At 32.8% G+C, this 17736-nt stretch overlaps 1 protein-coding gene and 1 non-coding gene across 4 annotated transcripts; one reads left to right on the top strand and one right to left on the bottom strand.

The window, feature by feature from the left end:
- Window positions 1–2235: 2235 nt before the first annotated feature.
- TRNAD-GUC lies at window positions 2236–2307 on the top strand. Its single transcript has one exon. It is a non-coding gene; the product is annotated as a tRNA-Asp (tRNA).
- Window positions 2308–13327: 11020 nt separating this feature from the next.
- Window positions 13328–15252, bottom strand: LOC110027935. Of its 3 annotated transcripts, none has more exons than XM_020729589.1 (3): window positions 15110–15252; window positions 14936–15016; window positions 13328–13736 (listed from the first exon to the last, which is right to left on the bottom strand). In XM_020729589.1, exons 1-3 carry the CDS (start codon window positions 15184–15186, stop codon window positions 13589–13591), a joined length of 306 nt encoding a protein of 101 aa, XP_020585248.1. In that variant the 5' UTR covers window positions 15187–15252; the 3' UTR covers window positions 13328–13588. The 3 variants fall into 3 exon arrangements, 1 of the variants encoding a protein (XP_020585248.1); XR_002294395.1 differs by lacking the exon at window positions 13328–13736 and adding an exon at window positions 14564–14688 and having other exon boundaries at window positions 14887–15016; window positions 15120–15252; XR_002294396.1 differs by lacking the exons at window positions 14936–15016; window positions 15110–15252 and adding an exon at window positions 13952–14005.
- Window positions 15253–17736: the final 2484 nt, after the last annotated feature.

Below are 17736 nucleotides of genomic sequence, written 5' to 3'. Positions count from 1 at the left end.
TATTATGCCATCTTATTTAATTAATACCCAAAATAATAACATCAACCATTGATTTAAAAGGTAAATTTAGGTATGAAGCACTCAATTCTTATGAATTTATGTATCTGACACCTAAACTTTCATATTTAGAGGCATAACACCTTACCTATGCATGAAAATGTGAATTTGACGATTAAAGAGTAAATTAGCACAAGTAAATTAGCATTATTTTTTGTGATGCTAAAGAATTAGGTGGTATGCATGTTAAAATGGAAGTTTGGGGGTAAGATACTTAAATCCTTACGAATTGAGCGTCATGTATGCCAATGCCCTTATTTAAAATTTATTTTTGAAATCAAATGAATTTCAAACAATTTATATATATATATAATTAAATGAATCTCTTATCCAGACAATTCCAATGATGTCAAAATCATTCAAATCTAAATATACTATAGGTCTTGAGAAGGGCTGTCAAAACAGCTCTTGGTTCGCGAACGTGTTTGGTTCGTTGAGTGGCTCGTATTCAATTTGTTAGCTAAGCAAACGAGCTAAACATGAATATTTTTTTTGCGCTCGATATATAAACGAGCCAAACACAAACACAAATGTTTGTTTGTTTGTGTTAAACTCGTTTTAACGTGAAATAATTATACACACAAACACACAAACACATATATACATATAATTTTAAATAATTTAATTTACAACAAGGCTACAAAGATTTATAATCAACTAAAATTATTAATTAAAAAAAAGAATAAAAATATATTAAATTCTATTTAAAAGAATATTTTAATTTAAATATTAAAATTTAAATCACTTCCCTAACATTGATATCCTTTGCCTGTCAAAAACGCTTGTTATTGGCGAACAGCTCGTGTTTGACTCACTAAGCAAACAAGCTAAACATGAACAATTTTTTTGCGCTCCATATATTAACAAGTTAAACAAAAACAACAATATTTTTTTGCGAGTCGAACACGAGCTGAGCCTCACTCACTCAAACTCAGCTCATTTACACCCTTATTCTTGTACTAAATGGGACTGAACTGTCCACATTGATGTGCATGTCTTCATAGTCTACAAGTACATGAGAAAATGTTGAAAATTATCAAGGGGCCATCAAATGGAACCCTCGAAAATTTTTATCAAAATAAATAAATAAAATCACACAATCAAATCACAATGAGGTCCATCGACCTTAAATTCATAGGTTTTTAAAATGTGATCACTTTTAATGACATGAACATTTCAATAAAAAAATGACATTCTATCACTATTTCTTAGCAAGCTAATACTTACTATAAAATCTTCTCAACTTTATTTTTAACAATTTGACTAATAGAATTTATATCCACCAACTACTTTGATTTATGACATCAAGAACTTAAAAATAGTGCATTTTGTTTACTTATTTAAAACTTTATTGTGGTAGTGCCAAGAGCACACTATTGTTAGATCAATGGCATCAATTGCTCGACAGACCTAAGCTCAATTTAATCAACCTAGTCAAGTTAGTCGAGGGTTATAATAAATATTCTCTTATAATATATGATAAATATTAGAATACACTAAAAATCTATCATCGATTGTAAGATCTTAGAAGCAATTTTAGAATCTCTAAACTGCCCTCCAAATTTTGAATCATGTAATGTCTAATAATACTTTCTACCTCTTCTATGAGAAAACATCTTCTAATAATCGTGTCATTGCATTTCCTAAGATAGATAAGGTTCATCCAAGAAAACACAACATAGCACCAAAAATAATTGCTATTCCTTCATTGATATAAAAAATCATAAGGAATAATGTAGATTTTAAAAATTGAGCATGCCTTTATTCTTGAGAATATCATAGCAAAAAGACCACATTTTTTATTTGCATGAATCTATGTGGTCAACATTGAAAGTCTGAGCTCAACATTTAACATTTTATCTGCTTCATATAAAAGCACATTCACATGCTACAAGGAAATTTTGAAGGAAAATTTCTTTCTTACCAGCGAATGAAGTCATATTTGGGGCAGTTTATTTGGTGCGGTGGCGTTTTGAAAACGCACCTGGCCTGTTTGGGTAAACTGTGTTTTGGCAGCTTATTCATTTTGAAAATGCTGAAAACAGCATTTTCACACCGCACATAACTAGGTGTGGTGGAAGCTTTCTGGCAGAGGTCTGGCTTTTCAAAAAAAATAAAAATTTGTAATTGTCATCTCATCAAGAATATCAATAAATTAAAATTTTATTATTATAAACAATCGTTGTAGTATAGTGGTGAGTATTCCCGCCTGTCACGCGGGTGACCCGGGTTCGATCCCCGGCAATGGCGTATTATTAATATTTATGTATTTATTTATCTAATAACTTAAATTTTATTTTTGACATTTAAACCACCTGAATTTTTATATCATGTTAAAAATATCACTTTTTTAACTTTAAAAATTGAACTGAAGGTGCTATATACGTAACTACATAGAAACCGAGTGATATGTATATAAATATTTTTAATGGGAATTAAAAGTTAATTAACCAATTTATAATTTAGCTCTTTTTTATTTCTTTAAGATTCTTTACTTTATTTTTACTATATTATAAAATAATTTAAAATTTTACTTTATTTACTATCATTGATTAGGGTTGTCAATTTGGCTCGTTGTTCGCACAATTCTCGTGTTCGGCTCGTTAAACAGCTCGTGTTCGGCTCGTTCCTTAAGCTTAACGAGCCAAGCACGAACAAATTTTTAAGCTCGAAATATAAACGAGCTGAACACGATCAAACAATTGTTTGCTCGTGTTTGCTCGTGTTCGGCTCGAATTGGCTCGAAAAGAAATAAATAATTATACATACACACACACATATAATACATATTCATTAAATTAAATATTATAAATTGTAATTAATTAAAACTTTTTAAATACAAAAGTTTATCAAATTTTAAAAAATTAAATCCTATAAATTATATTATATAACAAATTATTAATAAATATTACTTATATAAATTTATATATTTATATAATATAAATTATATAATTAATATAATATAATGAATAAGTTTAGCGAAATCGCGAAAAGCGTTGAGTTTAGGGTTTGTTGTTTGTGTTCGCTGCTCTCCTCCTCTTCTGAGTCATCTCCTTCTTCTCTCAAAATCGCGAAATGGTTTCGGCGGCGAGAGCTTAGGGTTTGTTGTTCTTCTTCCTCTTCCCCTTGCTCTTTCGAGTCACTTTCTCCAATTTCGAGCCGAACTCGAGCCCGAAAATATTATTCGAGCCGAACACGAACACACCGTTCACGAGTCATTTCGAACACGAGCCAATATCGAACGTTTACAGACTATCCTTGATAACTTAAAATGATTGTTGATTCTCAATAATTTAATTCGGTAATTACGCAAACTAGAATGTCGGTCTTTCAATTTTCTTCTCATATTAAATTTTCTTAAGGTTTTACAAACATGATTTTATTGCACTTTACAAGTATAATACATAATTACATGCATAAGTTTATTACAAATGTTGCAAATGTAAATATGAAAGTTTAAATGCTATATATATAAATCTATAAGAATTATTTTATATTGTACATCAATAAAGGAACAAGGTTAGTAAAGTATGTTATCATCTTAGGCATGTGACCCGAACAAGAATATTAGAAGTATATTTGAAAAGAGCACAAGTCAGCACAAGTCGACAATTGAGTCTAATCAGTTCGCAGAGATAACTATGCATGCACTATTTATCAAAGTCATCCAGCTAATTCAGTTAGTCAAATCAAGCAGAGTGGTAACACTTGGTCTGGCCCATTCGTCAAGCAATTTATATGGACTAGTTCATCAAAGCATACAAATAAAGAAATTCTACAAAGCATAGATATTCTTATTAATTTGTTCTATAAACTAATGACATCATCAGCTACATTAAAAGACATACTGTATCTTCTCCATAGTTTAAATCTTTCTTTTTGTATAGCCATTTGTGTAGCTCTTCCCTTGCATTGCTGATCCAAACCTATGATTGTGAAAGTTTATGTTAGTGGCGGGGGAATCTATTCTCTCATTGTTTTCTCTATTTCTTAAATTATCTTCTCTACCCTTCTTCGATAAACTCTACCTAAATGGTTTGAAATCATTGATAATTCAATGTTCTAAATTCTTTAAGGTGAATGAGCATGGATCATGCCAAAAGCGAAAAGTGGAGTTTTACTAGGAAGAAACTCAAACTCGAGAAAATTTTATCAACATGAATTGCACACGAGAATTTATAGTTTAACAAATGAAAAAGCTAAATGAGTAAATGATGTTGATAATTCGAGGATCATTAGAGTATGTGTCTAAAGTTACGCTTAGAGTTAAAATGGCAATTTGATTGTTCAAATTGGTGGTTTGAAGAGGAGAAATACCATGTGTGAAAGCAAGGAGAACTCTACCATTTACGTTAGTTGAAGATGACTAACTTATTTTCTAAGCAGTGAAGATTGCTCTCCTTCAGATCATTAAAAGGGAGAGGAGGGAAGGTAGAAACAGAAAGGAACCATTGGAGACTACTATATGCAAAAGAGATACTAGAAGCAAAAGTACCAAGGAAATTTAAAATTCCATCTCCGGAATTTAACAAAGAGAAATCAGATACTAGTTACCATGTGACCTCATTCGAGTCAATTATATGTTTTTTGAAAGTTAAGAATGCTCTAAAATGTTGATTGCTTTTCATGACTTTGAAGGAATCAACCTTTCGTTGGTTTAGTAATTTACCGTCAGGAGTAATTACTTCTTATAGAGAAGTCAAATGCATCTTTATTATGTAATTTACTAACATATAAGCTTTAAATGAGTTATCATGCCTTAGTGAAAATACATTAAGAACATTGGGAAAGCATAAGAAGTTTCAGTACATAATTTTCATGAGAGATAATGGAAGTTAAGGATTTAGAGGCAACAATTGCTCATAATGCATTGGTTCGGAGCCTAATAGAATGTTTGTTCTAATATGTTCTTGTGAGTGTTGAAAGTGAGGTTGGGTGGAGGGTGAGGATTGTGTATTAGTGTCCATCCTTCTTTGTGAACAGTTCTCTTTGGCATGTGATTATTGTTGTGTTTTATTATGAATGAAGTCGAAAAAGAGTTGTTTTTTTTCTGATATATGATTGTTGGCTAGCTCAAATAACTTGGATAGCGTCTTTAGACTCTATAGACATATCACATAACAAAAAGGTCATTTTCTTAGACCTTGGGTAAGTGTTCCATGGGCGACCGTTGATTATAAATCTTGAATCTCTAATATCTCTATTTGGAAGTGAGTGATGAAGGCACACAGATTCTTGATCTATACCTAGTGAAGCTTCAGAAGAGACTATGGGCTCTTCTAAGGTTTATGAGCCCTCACGAACTGTGTGGGTAACTTTCTCTTTAAATCTGCGAACAATGTGATTACTCCTGGTGGTAATCGGTAAAACCATCTGAGGGTTGAATCTCTCAGCGTGGTAAAAAAAGAGCCAGCAATTTAGAATGTCATTAATTTTGAGAAGGCATACATGGTCAACTCAAAAGAAGTAATATGATTAGATGGATGTGATCGTTCTTTAAAGAATTATAGTGCCAAAATCTTAAATCATTTTTGAGGCTCGACTTCAAAATTTTGCTGGGAGAATCCATATTTTGGTTGGTGCAGTTCTTCTATATGCTCGAATTGGTGGTAATCAATTAGCACTGACCCAACAGTATCAAGGTACAAGGTGGCATCCTCCATCTCTAGGACCGGGGGAATCTTATGTTGTTTGGGGTTGGAGCATCATATTGAAGTTGTTGATATCATTCCCATGCCAACACACCTCTAATAACTTCCAACATTTGATCATTCAAATCTTGAATATGTTAGGCTACAAACTCTAGGGTGCACTCCAGGTTATTGTTGGTTTCTCTTTTGTGAGATTTTTCTCTTTGGTTTGCTCTTCTTTTTATTTGGGGAATGATCCATGATCACTACACCTTTTATGATATTGAATTTGAATAGATTTATGATTCACACTTAGGAAATAGAGCATGAGGGGAGAGTAGAAATACACAAACAAAAAGGAGGATTTCTATATTAGAACTTATGCTATCTAATGAGCAGTATTAGAAGTAAAAAAAGGAACCCCCCCCCCCCTCTCAATAGATTCTTCCTCTATTTATAGTGGAAGAATCACAATAATAATTTTATATTTTTGACTGCATCTAGATGGACCGAATCTTGGATGTCTTTGGCAATCTATAGGTGACTAATCATCTGCTTATCATTCTATGGCTAGGCTGACTTATCTTAGTTGGCTTGGCTTGATTGTCTTAACTCGATTGGCTTGTCTAAGTTGGCTCTTGCATGCAAACGTGTGCCTGCTCCCGCACTTCTGTCCAAAATTTCATGTTTTGACCAATTTTTTTTTTACTTTTTTCTCTCCCACTTGGCCACTTGAGCAAGGATTAAGCATGGGGTGGATTTTTATGGTTCAATAATAAGCTTTTCTAGTTGTAAACCTCTATAACAACCAATGGGAAGGTTCCACATGGAATAAACTATATTGTTTTATGTATTTTTTAGGGAAACCAATAGCCATGTTCACTTGGGTGATGTGTGAGGATCCGAGATTCATTCACTTGGTGAGGGCTTTTTAGCTGAGGAAAAACCTATAGAGAGCTTGAGAGGTATCTCTTGGGTGAGCTTTGGTAAGGCAGTGTTTTACACACATTTCCTTCCTCTTTCTCACCTTCTATTTATTCCTCTTCTCCTTCTTCTACTTTCTTCTCTCCACCATAACTTGAGGTGAGTGTGAGTGAGTTTAGTGACGGTTTTTTATAAAGCAAAGAAATGTCATCTTCATCCTTGTAAGAAAAAATCTTGGATCAAGCAAAGAGCTCGCTCCTTCAACCGCCATGTAAGTGAGAACTCTCTTAAACCGCGGTTTTTCTCATTTCCTTGCCTAGGCCTTTTAGAATCTCTGTTAGAGACATATGGTAAGTTGTTGTAAGAGAAAACCATTAGGTTGGTTTTTCTCATTTCCCTACGCTTCCCTTGATTTTTTTTTTCAAATACTTCTGTCTTTGACCTATTTTAAGACAGAGTTGTACTAATCTTGCCATTTTTCTTGGTGAAATCATCTTGATATAAAAGTGAATTGGTTTTAGCCTAGAGCATGAAGAAGTCTCTGATCCTTTATTTCCTAGGATATGAAGAGTCTTCCCTATGAAATACTCTTCATCCCTTTGCCAAGTGAGGCGGGCATGTATTTAGCATGGGTAATCTTATTACCTAGGTGTTAATCATACTTTGGGGCTCCTCTCCATCATTGACCCTAGGTTTTCGGTGAGATTGCTTAGGGGAGATGATTTTTTACTGAGCACAATTAGACTTATTTTATGTGTGCAAAAGTATTTGTCATGATCATATGTGTTGAGCACAGTGCATGAAGGATGAAAATTTTGGATGGCAAAAAATATTTTTATCACATGAGAATAAGCAAGTGAAAATGTTACTTTATTCTTGCTTGTGAATCAATGCCCTAATGCATAGCAAGTATATTTATGAAATAAAATGTGTGCCAAAATATATTTTCATATGATATTGATGTTTCTGCATTTAAAATATATGGAAAGCATTTTGGATCTTGATGCTTGTAGGAGTTTTTAAGCTCTCATCTCGTCGAACATGGTTCACGCGTTGCATGCAAATAATCCATGCTAACCCATTTTTGTTGCAGGTTGAGTCTTAGTTTCAATACTTTTCCATTTGTTCTTATTTAAAGTCCTAGGAATAAGCCTATATCTAAAATAAGGTACAAGCACAAGTTCCAAGGTGTTTGATGTGTGAAACCATGTGATGAGGACTAGGAGCTGTTGCATGTGTCTTGTACCTTAAGTCCAAATCTAAAATGATTTATAGAATATGTATCATGCATATTTATGCATAGCCTAATTGCTTTTTTTTTTGCTTTTTTTTTAATATGGTGATAACCTAGCAGCACCGGCTTATTTTGTTTATAGAGTTATGTGGTTTTCTCTATTTTATGCAACATTCTAATAATTCCCACTTTCTTTGATTGTGATTTGTCTGGATGCTCATCAGAAATGTAATTTAAGCTTTTTAAGGACCCTAAATTTTTTTTATATAAAAATCCTAATAATAAAAGACTAAGACTAATCAAATTTCAGTTAAATCACTTTTCAAAACCATATTTATTTTCTACATGGCCTTTAGGCCAGATTTAAAATGCATTCGCATGCATAACCATCACTTAATCATGATTAATAGGACCTCATTGTTTAAGGATCATAAAAGACAAGTGGTTCATATTTGATGCTTCTCCAACCTGACTGATCAAGCATTAATTTCTACTTAAGTGGTCATCTAGAACACGCTTATAGTGTTAGAGGCTCCTCGTCTTAGATGGGGTGTAAGTCCTTTGTGAGGTGTTCTTGGCTTTGTATCCGGACCCCTCTTTTCTCTCTATTCTAGAGGCTGCTAGTCATTTATGATTGGCAGGAATAAGTCCCACTTTCTTCAAATCCTACCTGTTTAAATTCATAAGGATTAGAGGTTTCATTCATTTGGCTTTAGGGCTATCAGGATCTCCTAGACAATGCAACACATTGGTAGCTAACAAGGATCTCTGGTCGGGTTGGGTCGACTACCTTTATAATCAATTAGACTTAAGATATCAATAGCTTGGGATGACTAATTCATGGTATCGTAACCTAGATATCTCTACCCGATTAGGATTTTGTTACCTTTCTGTTGGTAAACCCCATTGAGCATATTCATTCCTTTAGAACCTCATTGATGTCATCTAGCAGACTCTATTTTGTTGATAAGCCATTGTCCGTTTAACATACGACGATTCACCCTCTACCCTTATGACCTAGTATGGCCTCGAAGCTATCCTACTTAATAGCTCAGTTATCTCATAAGGCCTCAGTTGCTGATGAGCCACCGTCTAAGTGGGATATGAGAGACTCACTCTGTGCCCTCACATCTTAGTTTAGGCTTAAAACACTGAGATGTACCACCGCCTTTTGACACAACCTTCAACTAGTTAATCACAAAAGCATAAGTTGGACCTCTATTATTGAGAGTATTCGTGGGTATCCCTCAAAATGTAATTAACTAAAGAGACACGTCCCTTTGGGAGTTGTTTTTGACTCAAAACAAAAATATTTTTTTTGGTTCTCTAGTTATGTGTAATTTATGTAATGATTTTCTTCGTGGATAACATGTTTCAAATTATTTTAATCTAGTCTCGTTCTAGACATACAAAGTTTACTCTGCATAGGTTCTCCATTTCTCTTTTTTATTTTTTTGTCTAGTTTCGTCATTTTTTTCTCCTTTTCTGGCATCTCCTCTTCACCGAATTATTTCAAAGATCCAAGAAAGGGGGTCATTTGGAAAGAGAACTGTACAACCACAAATAGATAAACAAGTGACTCTGAGTTTTAAAAAAAACCAAAAGCAAACTACTACTAGAAATTCACTCATCACTTTCATTAAAATCAATTTTTTATATTATCCTTAACAAGCTACATTAGTTACTAAAGTAGCATTGAGTATAATTTGCTTAACTTCTCTTAATAAGAAAATGGGAGTTTCATGAATATTGGGGATTTGAGCGACTAAATGGGTGGCAGCACTCCTCTCAATAGCTGGTTGAATATTTTCTTGCAAAGATATATGCACAAATAAAATTAGATCATGTTGCACAAGGATGGCAAAAGTTGCTACATTCAAGGGTGCAAGATTACATGTAGTAAGCAAGTTTGTAGGAGGCATGATGTCATGATCTTATTTTTCATGGACTAGATCATCCAGTTCTTTATTATTTGCAAAAGGTTGTCCGTAGGGATAACTGTTAAAGTGGTAGAATAATCAAGTTGTCAAAAAATTAATCGATCTTCACCCAAACATTCATTTAAATTAAATTTAATAGCTAGGAATAAATGAATATTCAATAAAAATAAAACTTTTAAAAATTTGCATAAAAATTCTTATAAAAAAGTTACTTTCTAAATTATATTATTGTAATTATAGAGAACATTATTAGCCTTTAAGCTCCCTCATTATTTGAATAATGGGAACAAACGTCTGTACTCTTGAATGATTAGTTGTAGGCACTAAAGTTTGTGAAGAAGAAAAGGAATGAATCTCAATACTCTTTTTAAAATACTTTCTTATGTAGTGGTTAGAGCGATAGCCAAAATCAGAATTTATGATGTAAAATGATTAGAAAAATTCTCTTCCAAAGACATTTTCATTAGATCCGCTAACGTTTTAAAGTTCTTTTTCTTCTTCTTTGAACCCTCTTCCATCCTCTGCTTTCTATAAAAAGTACCTAGAAGGAGTCTAATTTTTTTTCTATAGGGAGATCCTCCTCCATTGCAAAAATAAGAGGGCAGGCAGAAGAAAAAAATTGAAAGGATGAGAGATATGTTTCTTAAAAAAGGAAGAAAAATCTTCTTTCACATGAATTTACGATAAGGGGAGATGTAAGGCTCAAAGAGCTTGTCATCATTATTATTTATACATATTAAATAAAAAATAAATAAGAAAATAGGAAACTAAATGTGCATCAATAAAAGACAAAGGTTAACAAAATAAAGGATCATCCTAACCATGTTACCTGAATAAGAATATTTCAACTATATTCAATAAGAGCACTAGTTAGCAATGACAGCTGAGTCTAATCAATTTACCAAAAGAACAATGTTTATTCAAGCCATCTAGCTCAAGTAGAATAATAACACTTGGTCTAACACATTCATCAAACAATTCGCATGATCTAGTTCAACAAATATTATTAATAAAGAAATTTGGCAATGCAAATATTTTTATTGATCTGTTTTATTGTCTCGTGACATCATCAGCTACGATAATAGACAATGTTATATTTTTCGTAGTTTGAACCTTTTTTTTGTAGCCATTTATGTAACCTTTTTTAGCACAGTTGACCCAAACCTATAAAGGTGGGTGGTCTTTTCTCTCTTCTTTTACTCTATTTCTTAAATTCTCTTCTCCACTCTTCTTCTGCAGACTCTACTTAAGAGGTGTGAGACGATGACAATTCAAGATTCAAAAGGTATATATGTAAACTTCTAAAGAAACTTAGGGCATTTACATACATACAATATGATTCTTATGTATTTACTAAGCTTTCATATGTACCTGCAGGGCTAATAACACTCAAATCTTTAATCCCATCAAAATTATTACAATAACTTAATTTTTATTTCCTAAACTTTTATATTTACTATTATTAAGCATTATGAATATTTTCATGTTAAAATTACTATTAAATGGCCTTATTTAATTGATACCCAAAATATTCATATCAAGCACTACTTAAATTTTTCTTATGTCATATAAATTTCAGACAGCTTAAATACATCTAGTTGAAATGAACGTCCTCTCAAGGCAATTCCAACAATGTCAAAAACGTTCAAATCTAAACATATTTTATGCCTTAACCAAAATGAGACTAAGCCTTCCTCTTCTTTAGTGCACATATTTTCATAGTCCATTAGAACATGAGGAAAGGGTGACCATACTCAAAGGAGCCAATTTGATTAGCCCCTCTAAAGCTATTTTCACAAATAAATAAATAAATAAAATCATACAATCAAATCACAATGAGGTGCATCAACCTCTAATTCATGGGCTTTTCATGATATGATAATTCTCAATGGCATAACATGTTAATAAAAAAATACAATCTATCATCATTTTTTTTCTTGCTAAAATTGATCATCAAATTTCCATAAAATTTTATCAACAAATTCACTAATAAAATTGACATCCTCCAACTACTTTGATTTATGGCATCAAGAGCTTCAAAATAGTGCATTTAATTCACTAATTATAGACTTTTAGTACAACAACGGAGTATACCATCGCCAAGGCAACGGCATAATTACTCGCTAAGCCAATCCTTATCTAATTAGTTAATTTAGTTCAATGAAGTAATTTAAGGGTAAGATTATGTAGTCACTTTTCAACCAATGGAGGGAATGATACAATGCATGTGGATTTTAAAAAAAGGGGACATTTACATATATACCAAACAATTTCTATGTATTTACATCTAAACTTAATTTTTTACATTTGTAACACCTAAATCTTCTTTATCACATCAAAAATATCATTATTTTAACTTAAACAAAAGTGAAATGTAAATTTTCATGTCTAATTAAGCTGGTAAATATGTAAGAGAAATGAAGTTACATGTTAAATATGTTAATACATACGAATTGAATGGTACGTATGTATTGCCTCATAAAAAAAGGAATATTCTTTTATAATATATGATAAATATTAAAATACCTTAAAAATTGGCTTGCCATTTAAGATGCACTAAGCTATTACTAATGGTGGTGTGGGTGGCAATTATAACGACGGCGATGAAGATTGCGGTGATGATTCAGCGGCTATGGTTACCGTGATGATGGAGTAAGCTAGTGGTCGTAAATCGGTCAGAATTGGTGGCTTACGTCTCCTGTTTTTCAATGATATTGTAAATTAAGGGCCTGTTTGGGACAGCTGTAACTTTTTGAAAAACTCATTTTGAAACTGTTGTATAAGAAATTGTTATTGAAAAAGCTGTAATGACTATTTTAATTTTTTTTCTTTTAAATCTCACACCGCATATTATGTCTTGATTGTGATCGGAGTCCAGACTTAAGCTGCATCTGGACAACAGACACAATGCACTCGAAAATTTATTTTCCTTTGAATGTATCACATCCATTGCCTGAACGTAATATTTTTTCCTCGCATGGGACCCGTTTGAGAACATTTATGTTCTTGTGCACTGCCTTCTTACCCCTGCAGAAAGTGGAAGGGGGTCCTGTGTAGCTGTAATATATAACAATGAAAATGAAATATTCATTAGAATTATCTGTTCTCAGGCTGCTTCTTTTTTCTGTTTGGGCTTTTGATTATCTATCACTTATAAATTGTAGCCTCTGATTACAACAAATTTTAGACTTTCCAGGAAGCAGCGATAAAAGTACGTACAATGAGAGCAGTAGATAACACCTTAATTATTTGGAGCTAAGACATCTTAATTTTTTACATTTGTAACAGAACAGCAAATTATAGCAACGGATAATAGATTTACCATTGACCAAGGAATTTCAAATATCACTGCATTAAGTTGACTGCAGCAATGGGTGAAAAATCCCAAGCCTATATATGATAAATATTAAAGGTGCATCAATTTTTCATGAAATACTGTCGGCATCAAAATCAGCAAAAAAAACGCAATGAACGGCAATTGATAGGTAAAAGAAACACAAACAAGAGCTGTTTTTACTAACTTCAAAGGAAACAAGCAAGATACAAGATTACTCTACTATTCGAGAGATGGATCGAATCTCCCGCACCCCAGACATTGCTGGAAACATCACAAAAAGAAATAAAATAGCAGCCACAATAAAATATGCATTAAAAAAAAAAACTCAATGTTACTCCATTTAATAGAATTCTCTCTCGGTATTTCAAAAGCTTTCCTTCCAAGCTTTTCCTCCAAAACACTTTTAATTTTTTCCTTGAATATGTGATTAAGGCCCTCATGGATCTCTTTTGTTGTCTTCCTTTTTCTATCGCAGCACCCTGCTCCTTTCCTTATTCTGTCGGAGCAACCCGCCGCTCGAGTCTTCCTCGTGGAAGCATCCGGCCAGCCCGGCGGTTGGAGGATGCTGGACCGGTCCCTCCTGGACCAGTTCACGTACAGGCAGCGTAACAGTACTGCAGGTCAATATACATCTAAGCATACTCTATATAAAAATTACAAAAATGGATATATCATTTTAATTTTGCATTAAATATTTAAATGGACAAAAACGATCAGCATAGTGAATAACTAACAACACTTATAATATCTTGGAAAAGTGTTTCAGAAGGCATTATTTATACAATATCTTCAAAAACAATCAACTTGTGCAATTACTCAAATCATAGACCTTGTAAGGAAGAGTATCAGAAGGTTTTTTCTCAGACGAATTTTTAGTCGGTTGTTCTTTTTTTATCCAGCAAAACAGGAAATTGTAAACCATTCTCATTTAGTACCTGTAACAGATCAACGATGCTTAGAATAAAAGCAATGGATTCTGTGGTATGTAAATAAATATAATGCTACAGATAATGGCGGAGGTATTTTTTTATGTAATGTTAAAGATTTGATTGTTATGCATATAAAAAAGAATGTTAAAGTGTCAGTATGTGAATACTTAAGAATTGTGCGGTATGTAAGTAAATGCCACATCTCTATGCTGACCCCAAAAGATGTCTTCCTCGTGGAAGCATCCGGCCAGCCCGGCGGTAGGAGGATGCTGGACCGGTCCCTCCTGGACCAATTCACATACAGGCGGCGTAAGTACTGCAGGTCAATATACATCTAACCATATTCTATATAAAAATTACAAAAATGGATATATCATTTTAATTTTGCATTAAATATTTAAATGGACAAAAACGATCAGCATAGTGATTAACTAACAACACTTATAATATCTTGGAAAAGTGTTTCAGAAGGCATTATTTATACAATATCTTCAAAAACAATCAACTTGTGCAATTACTCAAATCATAGACCTTGTAAGGAAGAGTATCAGAAGGCTTCTTCTCAGACGAATTTTTAATCGGTTGTTCTTTTTTTATCCAGCAAAAAAGGAAATTGTAAACCATTCTCAGTTAGTACCTGTAACAGATCAACGATGCTTAGAATAAAAGATTTGAGTGTTATGCATATAAAAAAGAATGTTTAAGTGTCAGTCTGTAAATACTTAAGAATTGTGCAGTATGTAAGTAAATGCCCCTAAAAGCAAATCATTTTTTTGATTATCAACCACATCACAGAAGGAGGAACCTTTGACAAGAAGAAAATGCAAGACGGTACCTTTGGTAGTGCCACATCTCTATGCTGACCCCCAAGAAGATTCATTTACCAAACAACAAGTCTCATGAAACGAATTTCCATAAAAAGCTGGAGAACCATTTTGAAATGAATCATGAAAAGCATTCCATACCTATAAAACAAATAATTTAAATTGGTGACATATTGCCTTACACTCAATAAAAAAAAGAATGCAAGAAAAACAAAATTTGCAGATTTTGGTTACATTGATTTACTGTCGAAGGACCCAAAGCTGCCCAGTGAAGCAAGCCTCTGAAAAATGAAGATTTTCATGAAATGCATAATAGTCCCCGGATATGCAAAGAGGCAATTCGTGCAGCTCTATCTAAACAGAATGGTATCTCTTAAGCATATTAGTTATATCATCACTGATATTAGTTTCTTTTAATGGGAACATATGATAGAATGAAGCAATGTCATGTGTGGCTAACATTTCGTGAAAATGATGTAAATATAGAGTGTACTGCAGCGTGTTAAACACCACAATTCTTGATTTGTTGTCTGTTCCAATAGAGTTTGACAGTTAGGTGCTCATAGTTTGTAATTAAATGGCTATGTTATTCATGATAATAATAATGACAAAATCTCTGTTTCTGGCCATGTTATTCATGATAATTATAATGACAAAATCTCTGTTCCAACTTAAATAAAAATTTATCAGCATGATAAAGTCCTCAAAATGTAGGATACTCGCCCTTTATTGCAGTTGTGTGTGATTATGGCATTGCGGTGACTAGGAGGATGCTTTATCATTTGTCTCAATTTTTAAGGCACCATTAACTCTCTGCTATATTCTTGGAATAATCAGCATAAAAATTATGAAAATTTGCATATGTAACACAGATTTCTTATTTATTTACATATCTCAAACCCAAACTTTCATATTTACATAGATAGTACTTTGGTGCTTTAAACCTATGCATGATAATGTGTATTTTACTACTAAAAAAGTTTTAATAATGCTATTTTTTGATGTGATATTAAATTTTTTACTATCACATGTGTCAAAATGAAAGCGTAGGTTTGAGATATGGAAATACATAAGATTTCTGTGCTATGTATGTAAATGCCCATAAACTTTATCCTTTAACAATATTCCTTATTTTCCAACACACATAATTGAGATTGAAAATGCGTGAATGTGCACATTTATTCATGTTTCTTTCCTTTTAATTTGCATTTATATATTTTTTTAAAACTTTCATTGCTATACACTTGGTGATGTTCCCAGATTTCGCATGCACTTCTGATTATGTGTCCAGATGGAATTTGTACTTGTTCAAAACTCAACAGGAAATTGTGCATTCAAGTGTGTATTAAGAAGTGTAGATATCCAACTTATTTGTGTTTCCTGATTATCAATTCTAATGTGGTTTAATGGTAAAAAATTTCATATTTTGTTGCATAATGAGTTATGCCTAGTTGGGTTCTTATTATGTATTAATTCTACGGGGCTTGTATTATGCAAAATTTCAGTACAAGGTAGCATAATGTTGCCATTCGTGCAAATAGTAATTAGTATACCTTGACATTTATTTGGCATATCATGAGGAGAATATAAACTAGCATACATTATGAAAAAGATCATATGCCACAAACTCCAGATGAATAAATTGGTCATCAACATGCCATGCCTCGAACTCTAGATCAATTTGTGATTGATGCCTACGTATGTAGTTATATAGAGCCACCATTGCAACAACAATTAGGTGTTGTTTTTTGAAAGAGCAATTTGGCATATCTCTAAGAATGCCTCATTTTTTATTCCATACACCGAATGCACATTCCACTGCAGCACGAAGAGAATAATATACTCTATTAAATATCTCACGTTGACCTCTAAAAGACCGACTTCCATGTTGGGAATCTGGGATGTGATATATTCTTTTAGGATAAGGTTTAATATATCATCTTTGTATTGAATATCCAACATCAACTAAATAAAATGTTCCTGTTCATTAAAAAAATATTTGAACAAAAAAAATGAAAATAAATAGCCTGAATATTTCATGTTTAATATGTTTTATACCTGTTGGTGGTGTAGAAAAATTGCTCTTTGAATCATTCACAAAACTTTTAAAAATGCGTGTCATGAGCTGAACCCTCCCATCCTGGTGCAACAAATTTGAAACACATATTAAAATAAGTTACAACCATTACATTTTGTGTTAGAGAGTTATGTCGCCCTATGTAAGGAATCTGATCCTCAACAAGGATATGAGCATGAACATGTGTGCCATCAATAGCCCTAATACAATGTTTGAAATATGACATATAATGTGCATCTTGAAGAATTCCATATTGACTATTACAGAACTCAATATTTGTTCATTTTATGATATCTTATGATAACTTAATTAATGCTTGAAGTCCAATATAAAAATACCTACTTATTGTTTATGTTGAGTGTTGGAAATGTTGGCATGTTGCTCTACTAGATTCATTTTGTCACATTATATGTATTGCTACTGTGGTTCCATCTCATTAGATCGAGCAAGTTGTTACTGTCAGTCAGGCACATAGGGGCTCATGATGTGCAACAGCCTATACTTGTCTGACAATCTTTGGACCAATCCATTGATCAGATGAGTCAGTCTTCAGATGAGGAATGACAGGTTTACACATCCAGGAAAAAGAAGAAGAATGGAAACTTATTACCAAACTTAATGGATGATACATTGGTTGTTTCGGGTAATGGCAGTAAACTTAACAATTTGTTAACTGGCTCCCGTCCTAGAACCAGACTAGGAGGCAGGGCTAAATTGGATCATTCTGAAGCTTCCTGAATAAGCGAGTATTTGCAGAATTTTGGCGTAGAGTTTATATGTCTAC

Source organism: Phalaenopsis equestris, unplaced genomic scaffold (assembly GCF_001263595.1).
Source record: "Phalaenopsis equestris unplaced genomic scaffold, ASM126359v1 Scaffold000468, whole genome shotgun sequence".
In the NCBI taxonomy this organism is placed as follows: domain Eukaryota; kingdom Viridiplantae; phylum Streptophyta; class Magnoliopsida; order Asparagales; family Orchidaceae; genus Phalaenopsis; species Phalaenopsis equestris.
The sequence above is the reverse complement of the archived record's forward strand: the minus strand, read 5'-3'. Positions and strand labels throughout refer to the sequence as shown.